We start from the raw sequence: 14,055 nt of genomic DNA on the forward strand, positions 1-14,055 counted from the left end.
TTTCTCCGCTTTGTTCTGATGCTGCAGCACATTGTAGCTTTATGCTTACTTTGTGACATCTTTAAAAGCAATAAATATAAGCGGCCACAAAATGATCATTTTGGCTCCGCAGAATCTGTTTTGTTTCATATTTCAAAGCGAAAGCACTTGAATGTGCAACAAGTCCAAAATACACCTGAAGGCCAAATGTTCTGAATACAGACTTATTGTTACACGTAGAGAGCCACGATCTCTTAATTGCCCTTATTTATCCTGCGTTGCTATAGCAGCCTCACTGCATCGCGTCTGTCTCTATGACCAAGAACATGATCTGGTTGTCTTGCAAGTCCTTTGAGAACAACAGTCATGGCAGGTGCACGTCAAACACGTTTCCTGGTCTACAATTATATGTTGCAAGTCAAAAGCAAATGCAATCATGAATATAAAAATATAAAAATCATAAATAAGACCTGTGCCGCTCATCTCAGACTCATCCAAGTAATACATATTTGTTTCCTTCTGCACCAGAAATGCCGTTTAACAGTTTCAGCAGATTGGCCTCATATCACCTACAGGCTAAAACAGCATTTACAGATACATTAAAACATGCCTGCTGCAGCTGCACAGTTCTCCATAAATAAATAAATAAATACAAGTTGCCGTCAGACAGTCCTTTAGGCTTTGCACGGTTTGCTTTGACCCCACCGGTCTTTTAAAATGAAATAACTTGAACGTTCGACAAGCAATAACGTGGCAGTATGAGCGCCATGTTCCTTTGGTGCTGTCGGATACAATCTTTAAATCTCTTCGTCAGGGATTAACCCCTTAACGTAGACAATTTTTTCACTTTGTATTTTTTTCAAGTCATTTGAATGATCTCACCGTCTGTGACAATCATGACATATATATTACGTGTCATCCGGTTCCAGCTCTTTAGTGAAGCTTTATGAACTTAATGTGGAAAGATTAACACTGAGACGGGGCGCCATGGCTTACTATAATACCACATGTGCGCCTCATTAGGTTTCCTATACATTTTAAATGTGTATCTTAGTTTTTAAAGATGCACATAAGATTTCATTTCAGATGGTAATATCATTTACAGTAGCCACAATATTATTAATTTCATCCCAGTTTAACAGCTATTACCATTTGAAGGCCTAAATGCATTCATAGAGAACAAACATTTTTACACTTTAGCTGCATTCATTTTGGTCTCTTCTGGTTCACAGAAGATTTCTGTTGCATTAGAGAGAATATTTTCTGCATGTTGGGATGTAGAAATGTCCAGAAAAAAGGGGAAGAACGGTCCCAGCATGAGCCCAGAGGCCTCCACGGATCCTCCACAACTATGGCCTCTCTGCAGTTTTCCCCACTGTACATGCAGAGCGGAGAGCAACAAAGGCCTCTGTGTGGCCGTTGTCTGTTACTGTCGCTTGAATGGCCTTCTATATGCTCATGTGTGCGCGTACACATGCACTCACGTGCAATGCCGTCACCAACACCTCCTCCTACTCGCTCCATATCCCATATGTACTGCCATCTTTCCACCTCATACACCCCCACCACCACCACCATCCCATAATATTCATGGATCGTCCATTCCCTCTGCCCCCTCCCCCCATGTGCACACAGCTCACCGCCCACTCAGCCACCCCCACTTCCCTGCCTGACAACACCACCGCCCGCCATCCCATAATATTCATGCACACGCTCCACACACATTCATACACAGCCGTGCGTTCGGCTCTCTGTTGGCTGAGCAATGCGAGCGTGCTCATGCACAGCAGTCATGTTTCTGCCGGCGACCATCATTTCATCTGGACTGCCGAGGCAGGTTGTTGCCCTCGAGGGCAGAGAAGCAACAAGACGGAGCAGGGAGAGAGCAAAAGGTGGTGGGTTACATTTCCGTCTCACGATGACCTTGGGCGGAGATGTTGGTGAAGTCCAGAGTCCCCATTAGGCCCATCATCCATCTGGTGGTACGCGTCAGTAAGGTCAGTTTAGAGTCGAGTCCTCTGCTGCCTCCGCAGGGGCAATACAAGTCATCCCTGTGTCATGCTGAAGCTTTAACAAGCTCCGCAACCTGGATACAGTCAATCAGCACTGGACCATGTCAGCATGATAAAATGTCCACAAAATGGGGGTAAGATAAAGATATAAAAAAATAGAGGGCAAGTTATTTACGAGAGAGGGGTGAAGGGATGAGCATAACAGAGGCGCCGGACATGACAGTGGCCAGCTCATCACCATGGCGTTGCTGTGGGAGACGGCGGAAGACGTCATTTGGAGAAACAGGGGACACAAAGGAGGAATACGACATGAGGAAGACAAGAAAAGGAGTGAAGGGGGCCTACAAGAATCGCGTCTGCAGATATAGACAGAGGAAAGTGTGTGTGTGTGTGTGTGTGTGTGTGTGTGTGTGTGTGTGGATGGGGTGACCATTTACTCAGGATTTGGGTGTCAGAGGGTTCAGGTAGATGGGCCACCACACTCATCTGACTCAACAAAGCCATGTGAGCAGTTTCATCAGGTGTGGAAAGGCTGCAGCGCAACATTTGTGCTTTATTGGCCTTTATTAAAAATGTCTTTACGGTTTAATATATTCATCCACAAAATTAAGAACATGACAATGTTTCCAACCTTATCAGTCAACACTAAAAACAGATAAGATACAAAATGAATACCCATAAAAAAAATTGGAAAACAATTATTACAACAACAATAGACTTCTTACTTTGCTTTTAAAAGTTCTCACAGGCGCTTTACATACTATAGAATTTAAAAAAGGAAAAAAAGATAAATAAATTATTTGATACCGACAGAAAAATAGATTCAAATGAAATAAATTATTGCAATAGAATAGTATCAAATAGAGCATGTTGAAAAACGTCATCTAGCCCTAAAAGCTAAAGATGATGTTTCCCACTTTTTTTCTTCTCATGTAGGATCATTGAAAATAGATTTTGATGCTTCAACATTTTAGAGATTAGGTTTGATAAAACCCAGAAATAAGACTGCAGCTGAATCCAATTATAACCGAGAAAAACTGTTCAGGCTAAACTAGCTCGCTTCCAGCTAACTCTAGTTGCAGGGATAATTAAAGGCATAATATTAAGGTGTTATGGTTTATATATACACTACCGTTCAAAAGTTTGGGATCACTTAGAAATGACTTTATTTTTCAAAGAAAAGCACTGTTTTTTCAATAAAGATAACATTAAATTAATCAGAAATACACTCTACATTGTTAATGTGGTAAATGACTATTCTAGGTGGAAACGTCTGGTTTCTAATGAAGTATCTCCAGAGGTGTATAGAGGCCCATTTCCATCAACTATCACTCCAGTGTTCTAATGGTACATTGTGTTTGCTAATCGCCTTAGAAGACTAATGGATGATTAGAAAACCCGTGCAATTATGTTAGCACAGCTGAAAACAGTTATGCTGGTGATATAAGCAATACAACTGGCCTTCCTTTGAGCTTGAAGTTTGTAGAACAAAATTAATATTTCAAATATTAATCATTATTTCTAACCTTGTCAATGTCTTGACTATATTTTATATTCATTTGATAAATAAAAGTGTGATTTTTCATGGAAGACACAAAATTGTCTGGGTGATCCCAAACTTTTGAACGGTAGTGTATATTGTATATATATATATTTATGTATATACATATACAATATATATATTGTCATATTACACAGTTTGACTAGGTTGTTTAAGGGGTTGTACATTCCACAATATATAACAATTAAAGCATAAAATGATGCTTAAAATCGGAATAAAATGTGGGTTTACAGTCTCACCATAAATCTTGGTTGCGTCATATCTCGTGTGGGATGAAAGAAAAATAATAGGTTATTCTTTTACAACTCCAAAAAAGAAACACAACTGGAAGAAAAGCTTATATTGCACCTGCAGATAAAATGATTTAGTGCTGACCTCATCTGTACTGTTCTTAGAAGTTTCACATTACTTCACTACGCAGGAAGACAAGAGGAGGGAAAACTACCAAAGGAACTGTGAAAACTTGCACTGAAATTGAATCATCAATAATCAGTGTTAATCATTTCCAAGAAATGAAAAACAATCATGCAATATAGACTTTATGCTATAAATGTTACGTATTCTTCAGTACATAAAAAAGGAAAACATTGTTTCGAGAATACTATTAAATAAATCCACACATATAATGTATTTTTTTCTAAACGCATGTGTCACAAACTTGCTTTGTTATTCTTTACTGCTTTTTTTCCAGTGTAACACCCATCCGCTCTCTCCTTGTGCCCTCCGGTCCCTCCTTTCCCTCCTTTCCCGTGATTTATTTGCCTCAGTTCCAATATTTGTCGGCAGTGTGTTTTCTTCCCCTTGTCTAAATGTCATCCCTTCTTCTAAGACAATATGGGCAATGGGAGAGAGGGAGAACGAGAGGGCAAACGTGGGGGAGATAGAGGAAGGGGAGGTGGCGGGGGACTCGTAAAATGAGCAACAAAGTTTGGGAAAATTAAACATTAGGTAAGACGCAGACATGTCCACTAATGCGGAGACAGAAATGCGACGTCATAGTTTGTGATGTGAGGATTTCTTGCGAGACGTCTGAACGGCCAATACTGCTGCTGTCGTATTTCTAAAGAGGAAACAAAAGGCTTCAGTTTGTCTTCTCATAAAATGTTTCTCAGCTCCAAATGCACGACACATACACACACACACAAACACACACACACACACACACACACAATAACACACATGAATACAAGTGGGACAAAGAAATAACACACACATAAAGTTGTGACAATCATTCAAAGAGCATTATCTCCATCGCCGGCTCAGATTTGAGGTCACATGCCAACACACACAATAGAAAGCAGACTTACACTCGTAATACTTACGTAGTACAACTATTATCCATCCCCAAACCCCCTCCTCCTCCTCCCCTCCCTCCGCGTCACTCCTCACCCTGGATCACGCCTGTCCTCTCTCTCCCACCCTCCTTCTCTACCTCCTTTATAACTCATCACTCCCATCTCACTGCTCTCACTCATTCTTGCCGTTTCAACCTGGAATGGGCACTTTATGGACACTTGCTGACACAATGTTTTTGTAAAAGTTTAATTTTACTTCTGGATTTACATTTTTTGTTTCTGCGAGGAGAAAGATCTACAGAGTTGTTCAATTAAATATTGAATATGGACATATGGACTTACTTCTCTCGGATGAGTTTGGCTTGCACTGTGAGCATGCGTCTGCTGTCACTGACAGCGTGAGGGAAGAAACGGATGAACAACTCAACTGATTGAAATTGGGATTCAATTCTTATTTGATCAATTCATTATAATAATATAAAAAGGAAGGGCACCAAAGGATAACTGGTTATCACTGGCTATGATCTGGTAAGAATCAGTGTTACTTTTGGAGCTGTGTGTTCAGTCGTCGAGCGGCAGCGGCTTCACACGAAAGGTTAAAACCTGAATATTCATTGAATAATTGTTCATTTAAAAGGTTATTTTAAACTATCCTGTCTTGCCCCTGTTCCCTTGTCATTGCAACAGATATGCGGGGGTCCTCCCCAGACTCTGGGACTCAGACGTAAACCACCACAAAGGGACGGAGCTCTTTGACTGGAGGCGGGCAGCGTGCCGTCCAAAGACCCGGCCTGACGCACGCAGAAGGACAGACAGACAGACAGTCTGATGCCAACTGTCTCCACTGTCAATCTCACGGCACCACTCCTCCTCCTGTTGCTATGGGCAACCCACCCCACCATGGCAACCAACTGGCTGTAAGTCTAGCGTGCGAGGGAGAAAGAGAAAGAGGGAGTTTGTTTGTCATGCTATAACTTTTAAAAGATGGTGACATGTCTCTAAATCTCTTTCAGTCGCTCCCCTCTCCTTCTTTGTCTCACTCCTGGTGACCTTTTCTCTTTTCTCTCTCTCTGCCTGGTCTTCCCCTTGTTTCCATCCTCTCTAAAAACTCAGCCCGGTCGTTACCTCTTCATCCTTTTTGTACTTTCTTTTCTCTTCCTTATTCCCTCCCTCCCGCTTTCTTCATTATACATCCTCTCTTTTTGCCCCTCTGCCCCATATTTTTTCCCGTTCAAAAACCTGCTCAAAAGTCACTTTCACCACTCCCCGCCTTTGTGTCCCAGCTCCCTGGCGCGGCTGCCTCGCTCCAGGCCCGTGTCCGGTGCTGCCCCATGTGCGAGGCTGAGGGGGCTGACCCCGGGGCAGGTGGGGGTGTGCAGGGCGCGAGGGGAGGTCATGGAGTCCGTACGCAAGGCAGCCGAGATGGTCATAGAAGAGGTTTGTTCAGAGGGTCTCAGCGTCGACCTGCAGGCCGTTGATGTCGTAACACGTTATCTCACTGCTACGCATGTCATTGTCAGTGCCAGCACCAGTTCAGGAACCGACGCTGGAACTGTTCCACCACCCCACGTGGGATCAATGTATTTGGCAGAGTCATGAACCAAGGTTTCAGCATATCGATAATGTGTCACGGAGAATTTTTACATGCTGATAAATCCATACATTGAACAACTTGAATTTCTGCATCATGTGCGCTATCTTGATTTTAGGGACTCGTGAGGCGGCCTTCGTGCACGCTTTGTCCTCAGCAGCCGTGGCCGTGGCTGTGACCCGAGCCTGCACCCGCGGGGAGCTGGAGCGGTGTGGCTGTGACAGGAAGGTCAGGGGGGTCAGCCCCGAGGGTGAGCTTGGATTCCATTGTATCAAACTCGAGTCACACACATATAAAGCCAAAAAACTGCTGCTACACTTTTCTGTGGGTTATTTGGCGCCCTGATGCCTGCAACAGTGACGCCAGATATTATTCCATCAATACCGTCTCTCCGTCCAACCGCAGGTTTCCAGTGGTCAGGGTGCAGTGACAACCTGTCCTACGGTGTGGCTTTCTCCCAAACATTTGTGGATGAACCAGAACGAGCCAAGGGGCTTTCGGCTGGGCGCCCGCTCATGAACCTCCACAATAACGAGGCCGGCCGAAAGGTTGACGTCTCAGTTCATTTACACGTCTGTGACCTCCGTGAGATTCAATGTACACTTGCTTATAATAACTTCATGTCATCCTCAGGCCATCCTTCACAACATGCAAGTGGAGTGTAAGTGTCACGGCGTCTCCGGCTCCTGTGAGTTGAGGACCTGCTGGAAGGTCATGCCCCCATTCAGGCGCGTTGGTGTTGTGCTCAAAGAACGCTTTGACGGAGCCACGGAGGTATCAGAAAACACATCGTGCTTCTTTCAGCTCAGTCGCTGAACATATGAAGCGGCCACTAAGATATGAAAGCACATTCTCAGTATCAAAGTTCCCAGTCCGTCTCTTCCTCCTCTTAGGTCCGCCTGACTCGTGTCGGATCCAGAACCGCTCTGCTCCCCCGTGATCCGCAGGTCAAACCCCCTGCTGCCAGAGACCTTGTGTACCTTGCTCCGTCTCCAGATTTCTGCCATCTAGACCCTGACAACGGTATCCCTGGGACCATTGGTAGGAGATGCAACGGTAAGAATACCTCACAGGGCACACATCCAGATTATCCAATTCATCAATCACAACAATCACATAGAAGTGATGCTGCCGTCTTCTAAAACATTCCCAGGAACGTCTCGACTGGCACCAGATGGCTGCGAGCTGGTGTGCTGCGGGCCGGGGTACCGAGCCGGCCGGGCAGAGGTGGTGCAGCGCTGCTCCTGCAAGTTTTCCTGGTGCTGCTCAGTCCGCTGCCAGCAGTGCAAGAACACAGTCACCATTCACACCTGCAGAGTCTAGGAGGGCTCAAACTAGACCGAACCGGTGGAGCAGAACGATTTGAAACAAACCCACGGGACCGACACTCGTGAACACGAGACGGGAAGAAGACGCCGTAGATAGTGACGCAACAACTCGTCTTAAACTCTCGCCAAAAGCAGTGGTAATTCAACTCATTTTTGACTGAGTCAAGGCGGCCAGAGTTAAGTTTGAGGATTGTTGTAAAAGCTGCAAAGTTAGTAAAAAAAATGACAAAGCATCAACAGTAAGCAAGGTACACACTAATATCACCGCCAGGTGGGCAGGCACAACGCGCTCACACGCCGTTAATCTCGAATTTAACTGACAAAGCGTTAAAAGCTTTAATTAACTCCAACTAACAGGGAAATGTTGCAGCACTCTTCTTATTTTATGCAAATTATTTTTCGTCAAAGACAAGCAGGTCTTTGAACATTTACTGTGTTTAAGTTTAGGTTTATTTATTTGTATACCCAAGTATTTGCTTCACTTCAGCAGACATCTTAAATAGAAAAAATAACTTCTTCTTCTGTTAGTTTCTGTCTTGTGTTCTGCTCCTCGCCTTGTGTGTCCTGCTCTTCTCTTCCTCTATGTTCCTGCTACAGCAGCACTTTTAAGGCTGTTCAAGAACTCTAATAAATACAGTAGTTTTATCCAAAATACCACATTATGTTTGAGTTTCTTATTGACCTGACGTGTCGAAGATATTGTCACACTTGAAATTCTTGACTCCGACAAACAGGTGAGCTTCCAAGTGAAAGGTACCCTGTCGAGTGTTTGACCAGCGGATATTGAGTTCAAGGCCGGGTCAGGATGGTCCAGGCTGGACATGAGTGAATGAATATGCATGCTTCGTTGTATGTGTATCTTATATTTTAAAAAGCTAGTATACGTATGCCAGCCCTAAAACAAAGATTGAGTAGTAGTGCTGTGACACATTAAAAACATTGCAATTCACCGGCAGAAGGCAGGAAGAAAAAGACGGCTAACTAATGGAAACTATGCAGGTTGCAAAATATACAAAGATTAGAAACAATGGCTTTAAGAAGAATAAAATGTATTCAACACATTTGTTAGGCCTCAAGGCACGCACAATGTTTTTAGTGAGTAACAATGAATGTGGACATGAGAAATACTTTTTAAAGTGGCTAACTAGTTATCCCTCTTATGATTTGTCATACATGCAGTATTTTCCCTCCAATATACAAAACAATGACTACTTTCCATGTCATTAAACCGTTTTATTAAAAATATCCTGTGATTACAAACACCCAGAAAATTACTAGCAAAGGTTAGCATCTCAATCTGCATCAAGATTAAGATATATTCAAAAAATTACAACTTAATTTGTTATATTATCAATTGCTCCAAATTGGTAGACTAGCAATGAAAAAAAAAAATCTTGATAAAATAAAAAGGTAAATTTAAAAATGAATAACTGTTAACATTTTCCCAAAACAGTCACAAAATTAAAACAATATACATAAAATGACAATAAAATAGATATTCATAATTCAACTGAAGAGGGGGACATTGGTGAAAATGCACTTGGCCTCCCCAGAAGTCAGCAACCTTTACAGACATCTATCTTTTTTTGGAATGACAATACATTTCTTGTGCTTCCATCACTTAATCCAAAAGAGTCCGGAAGGAACGCAAATAGAGTAACACTCAGCATTAAGTTGCCCCTTTAAATGAATGAATCAAAGTTCACTGAAAGACTAGATGCTAAGTGTTTCCCCATTTATATTTCACAACACTGAATGTTAAAGAACAAATGGGCCAAAATGAGTAAAACAGAGGAGGTAAAACTATTAACTATATAAAATAATCCGTCTTGAAAATAAATGGAGAAATAGTGGCAGGCAGGGGGGGCCCGCCCCACCTGGATATTTATAGAGAACACTGCAATTTCTAAAAGCTTTCCAAAAAGGAGATGGGTGACATGCTGAACCTTTGCTCCCCCAGCCTCTTTTAAAGTTTATTTTGAAGGCACAATCAATGTACACGCGCTTTAGAATAAGTCTCAATGGCATTGTACCTCCCTTCCCCTTTTGGTTGGTCCTTTTTTTCATCATGGCCATTGATCTGTCTCATGTTTTGATTCACCCCACCTATTACTCCGGTACGTCTCCCGTTGTCGTTGTTCATCTATAGCAGGACACACCTCTTTTTGTTTTTCATCTCAGGAGGCTCCAGTGCTGCCAGGATGGCCTCGTCAAACACATTCTTAAGTCCTCGCTGGTTGCAGAGAACAGAAATAAAGACAGAGAGTGATCATTTAAAAACAGACTATTATTAGAGCCTGGTTTATCAAATCAATTTCACAATGTGATGAAAACTCAACAATGCCTCATACCTGTGTCAGAGCAGAGCACTCCACGTATTTGACAGCCTTTAGCTCGCGAGCAAGCTTCTCTCCGCTCTCAAGATATAGGGGGCGCTGTTTGTTCTTCGCCAGCTTCTCGATCGTGTTGCTGTCTTCCCGAAGATCCACCTGAGTGCCCACTAACAGGAAGGGTGTGCGTGGGCAGTGGTGAGAAATCTCAGGAACCCACTGGAGGAAGTAAAATATTAAGATTAGATGCATGTTGTCTTCACCCCTTTCTAGAACTGGGTACCTCGATACTTTTTGGAACTAAATAAATGTGCTTCATGCTTGAGATTTGAAAACTGTCATAGTTTTATATGAACATATAATATTGTTTGTGTTTAGGCAGCATGTAATATTTGAGAACTGTAGTTTGTTTAATGAAAAAAAGAGTACAAAGAGTAAAAATTTAGATTTCTCAGTTTCAGGAATAAAATAACAAATAGATTATCATATCTTCTCTAGTTTTAGAAAAAGTGATACAATCTCAGTCCTTGTTATATCAGTAGAACTGACAGGATTAATAGAAAATTATATTTCAATATTTAATTAACTATTTTGATAATAGATTCATTTTTAACAATCTAGTGAGAAGAAACTACAAATTTCCCCAATTTCAAAGACATTTTATTTATTTATGTAAAATGTATTATTTGAGAAAATAAGAAGAATTCAAACCTAACCCTACAAGTCAAACTTAACACAAACATCAAGGTCATGTTTTTTTCTCAACCAGTGAAAAGAAGAAAAAGAAGATTTTTAAACTGACCTTTTCTTTGACGTTTTCAAAAGATGATGGGGAGATGACGGAGAAACACACGAGGAACACATCCGTCTGTGGGTAGCTGAGAGGACGCAGCCGGTCATAATCCTCCTGACCTGTGAGCAACAATCACAAGAGAAACAAACGTTCTTCTACTGGTTTTAAAGTGACCGACATGAAAACATTTTTAAAAAGAGTCCTTCACAAACGTTCTCGTTACCTGCTGTGTCAAATAGGCCGAGTGTGTAGGGCTCCCCCCCAATCATCACCGTCACTGCATAATTGTCAAAAACCTTTTTGAAGAAAACACACAAATACAAATAATTAAAAATGCAGCATGTTTGATTATCGCTTTGAAGAATTAATAAAAAGACCAAGCATTTCAAAGTCGACGCGTTTACTTTGTACTGCGCTTTTCAACACGACTCAGCCTTCAATAAATCCTCTTACCGTCGGCACATATTCTGAAGGGAACTTGTTGGTTGTGTAGGAGATCAGCAAGCAGGTCTTTCCGACTGCACCGTCACCTACCACGACACATTTTATAGTCTGCATCTACAGAGATAAAGAGAAAATAGGAAACATCATGAGCCCAGCATATATCAGAGTATAGCCAGACAGAGAGGAAGTAACCACATGTTTACATTAACGGGCCAGGTAATGTTACGGATGACAGGCTGACAAAGAGATACCACAAACATAACAATGTGCAACCACTTTGCAGTACAAAGCAGCCAGGTACATTTACTAAAGCACTGTAATGTTGGGCTAATTGTACTTTACTTGAGTGTTAATTTGGTCAAGTTACACTTCTCCACTACACAAGGGGAACATTGCATCGGTTTGACTTTTTCTACACATTTATTTGACATGTATAATTACTAGTTGGTGACTCGTAAAAATGATCTGTTCCTTAACTCGCTCCAACATTTCAATGCTGCTTGCACAACCATGCATCAGTAATTATAACCCAATATTATAATATACCACTTTATAGCGTACTGCTGTCTAATGAGTACTTATACTCGACTAAAATTATCCTGAAGAAATAGCCAAATAAGATTTTTAATAGAAAGATAACTTTATAAAGTATGACTCATTAGTACACATTAAACGGCACCAACAGTTTTTGAAGTAGTTAAAATCAGCTTAACCGAGATCAGCTACGACTTTACATCGCTTTTCACAAGATCATGCATCAGAATCAAATGATACACAGGAGTAGTTCTCTCAGGGACCTTTCTTTGGGAGAACTTTTTTAGGAGTGGAAGTGTAGAAGTATAGTTCTTACATATTGTTAAATACTTTGTAAACGATACAGTACATTACTAAAAGATATCTTACTGAGAAAGATTTATTTCTTACATTATAGTAATGCATTATTCGTAGTTATTGTCTTATTTTAATCCACCGTATTTATTTGACAACCAATGTGACTAAATATTTTTCAAATTGAGATTTCACTGTATACAGAATACAGAATAGTGTTTCTGCTATTTAGCAGAGGAATACCAAAAAGACAAAATAATAGAAATATCTTCCAACTTCAACTGAAAGCCTCTGTAATGAAACTCTTCACGTGTTATCATATGCAGGTGTGAAAGGCAACCAGGTACATATCACAACACACGACAGGGCTCGTGTCGATTGCTAAGCAATACAGTGCATCTGCTCCAGGCTGAGAACTTGTTTGATATTGTTCGAGGCCATTTTCAGGACTGAAAGCAAAGTGTGTACTAGTACAATTTATCAATGAACCGATCACATTTCTACACTTTTTAATGGTTTTAGTACACTAAAGAAGTGGTATTTTGGGGTGCAAGTAAAGAGCAATTATACCGCTGGAAGTAAAAGTACAAATATTCACATTAATTGTGCTGTGCTTGTTACTAAACGCGGATTAATGACAGTGAATCACTTCCGCATCGGCGACATACCAAAGATGTTGGAGAGAGAAAAACGACGGCCTATCAGCCCAATGCAGCTCTGACGCGGATACTCTCCACACTTCCGCTAAATAAAATAAGCAGGTAATTAGACTAACTGAGGTTTAAACTTTAGAAAATCGCTTAAACTTGATGAGCTATAACTGACATAGAAACGAGATGTTAAAGTTGAGCCACATTAAATTACGTGAAGTCAATTAAGTGATCGTTTTGGCTCAGATTGATAAAGTGTAAAAAGGAAAAGTGTCAACTGTCAAACTGTTTTCGCCCTTATTAAACTAACAACAGTTTAATCTGTAAAGAAAAACACGATTAAATACTCGCTCAAACAGCGGGGAAACAGACAACAACTTCAACACCCAGATTGACGTTAGCCAACTCACTAAACTTGATGGCTCGGAAACTTTAACATTACGCAAATTTAGAAACAAATTCAAAATATTTGTCCTCTCGGTAGGAGCTTTGTATTGTTAAAGAACCACTCCACAAGTTTGCCACTGTATAGTTAATCAGAAATAGTCATTTCAGACTGTTTTTCTAACTCTACTTACCGTTTTTCTTCGGACAGGTTAGGCGTTGGTTACATCCGGGTTTGAGGGTCGAATTACTTAGTGCGCAGTCGCAGACCGTCCTAGCCACACTTACATTTTTATAATATGTAGAATAGAAACAGTGCCGACTTGTGGACAGAATGGCACATAGCATGACATTTAATCTATCTATCCATCCATCTATCCATCTATCCATCTATCCATCTATCTATCATTGTGTGCCTATACCACACATATGTGACCTGTACACAGATTATGATTATGTTATGTTTTAATAGGTCATACAAACATATTTAAAATAAACCAAACTACCACAAACAGTGGGAGCCATGGACCCTGTCAGGGTCTGGGCCGTGGGACCAGTCGGTTCTGAATCCAGCTTTGATTTCCTTTTCACATAAGTATTGACAAATCACAGTAGGAAAAGCTTGATATGTATTTGCATTAGTTTCAAGGTCCTGTCATTGTTTATGTTGAATCATTGTCACATGACTTGGAGACTTGAGTAGATATGGCTTTCTCAAGTCAATATGCTATGTATGAAAAGAGATGATTGTAGAATACTGCTCTTTTGGAATCTGTTTTAATATTAAACTCAATTTCTCTAAAAAATAATAACTCTTAATATATGTTTATTATTGTCTACTTTATTTGTTGATTTTTTTT

General features: G+C 41.0%; 2 protein-coding genes across 3 annotated transcripts; one reads left to right on the forward strand and one right to left on the reverse strand.

Annotated features, from left to right (window-relative positions):
- The first annotated feature begins 5,675 nt into the window (after positions 1-5,675).
- On the forward strand, positions 5,676-7,761 carry wnt4b (wingless-type MMTV integration site family, member 4b). The gene is made up of 8 exons (XM_056445156.1): positions 5,676-5,764; positions 6,131-6,284; positions 6,368-6,452; positions 6,557-6,688; positions 6,844-6,986; positions 7,072-7,212; positions 7,332-7,494; positions 7,592-7,761. Exons 1-8 carry the CDS (start codon positions 5,676-5,678, stop codon positions 7,759-7,761), a joined length of 1,077 nt encoding a protein of 358 aa, XP_056301131.1.
- Positions 7,762-8,984: 1,223 nt separating this feature from the next.
- cdc42l (cell division cycle 42, like) lies at positions 8,985-13,448 on the reverse strand. 2 transcript variants are annotated; one of them, XM_056445179.1, is made up of 6 exons: positions 13,390-13,448; positions 11,343-11,447; positions 11,113-11,185; positions 10,899-11,008; positions 10,118-10,315; positions 8,985-9,999 (listed from the first exon to the last, which is right to left on the reverse strand). In XM_056445179.1, the coding sequence occupies exons 2-6, from the start codon at positions 11,445-11,447 to the stop codon at positions 9,910-9,912; spliced, it is 576 nt and encodes a 191-aa protein (XP_056301154.1). In that variant the 5' UTR covers positions 13,390-13,448; the 3' UTR covers positions 8,985-9,909. The 2 variants fall into 2 exon arrangements, with proteins under 2 accessions (XP_056301154.1, XP_056301155.1); XM_056445180.1 differs by lacking the exon at positions 13,390-13,448 and adding an exon at positions 12,830-12,921.
- Between the last annotated feature and the right edge of the window lie 607 nt (positions 13,449-14,055).

This window comes from Pseudoliparis swirei, chromosome 22 (assembly GCF_029220125.1).
Source record: "Pseudoliparis swirei isolate HS2019 ecotype Mariana Trench chromosome 22, NWPU_hadal_v1, whole genome shotgun sequence".
In the NCBI taxonomy this organism is placed as follows: Eukaryota; Metazoa; Chordata; class Actinopteri; order Perciformes; family Liparidae; genus Pseudoliparis; species Pseudoliparis swirei.

Coding starts and splice junctions, on each gene's coding strand:
- wnt4b (XM_056445156.1), top strand. CDS start 5,676: ATGCCAACTGTCTCCACTGTCAATCTCACGGCACCACTCCTCCTCCTG. Junction 6,453..6,556: donor TGGCAGAGTCATGAACCAAG/GTTTCAGCATAT, acceptor TCTTGATTTTAG/GGACTCGTGAGGCGGCCTTC. Junction 6,689..6,843: donor CAGGGGGGTCAGCCCCGAGG/GTGAGCTTGGAT, acceptor GTCCAACCGCAG/GTTTCCAGTGGTCAGGGTGC.
- cdc42l (XM_056445179.1), bottom strand. CDS start 11,447: ATGCAGACTATAAAATGTGTCGTGGTAGGTGACGGTGCAGTCGGAAAG. Junction 11,186..11,342: donor CTTCAGAATATGTGCCGACG/GTAAGAGGATTT, acceptor TTCTTCAAAAAG/GTTTTTGACAATTATGCAGT. Junction 10,316..10,898: donor TTGAAAACGTCAAAGAAAAG/GTCAGTTTAAAA, acceptor TACTTCCTCCAG/TGGGTTCCTGAGATTTCTCA.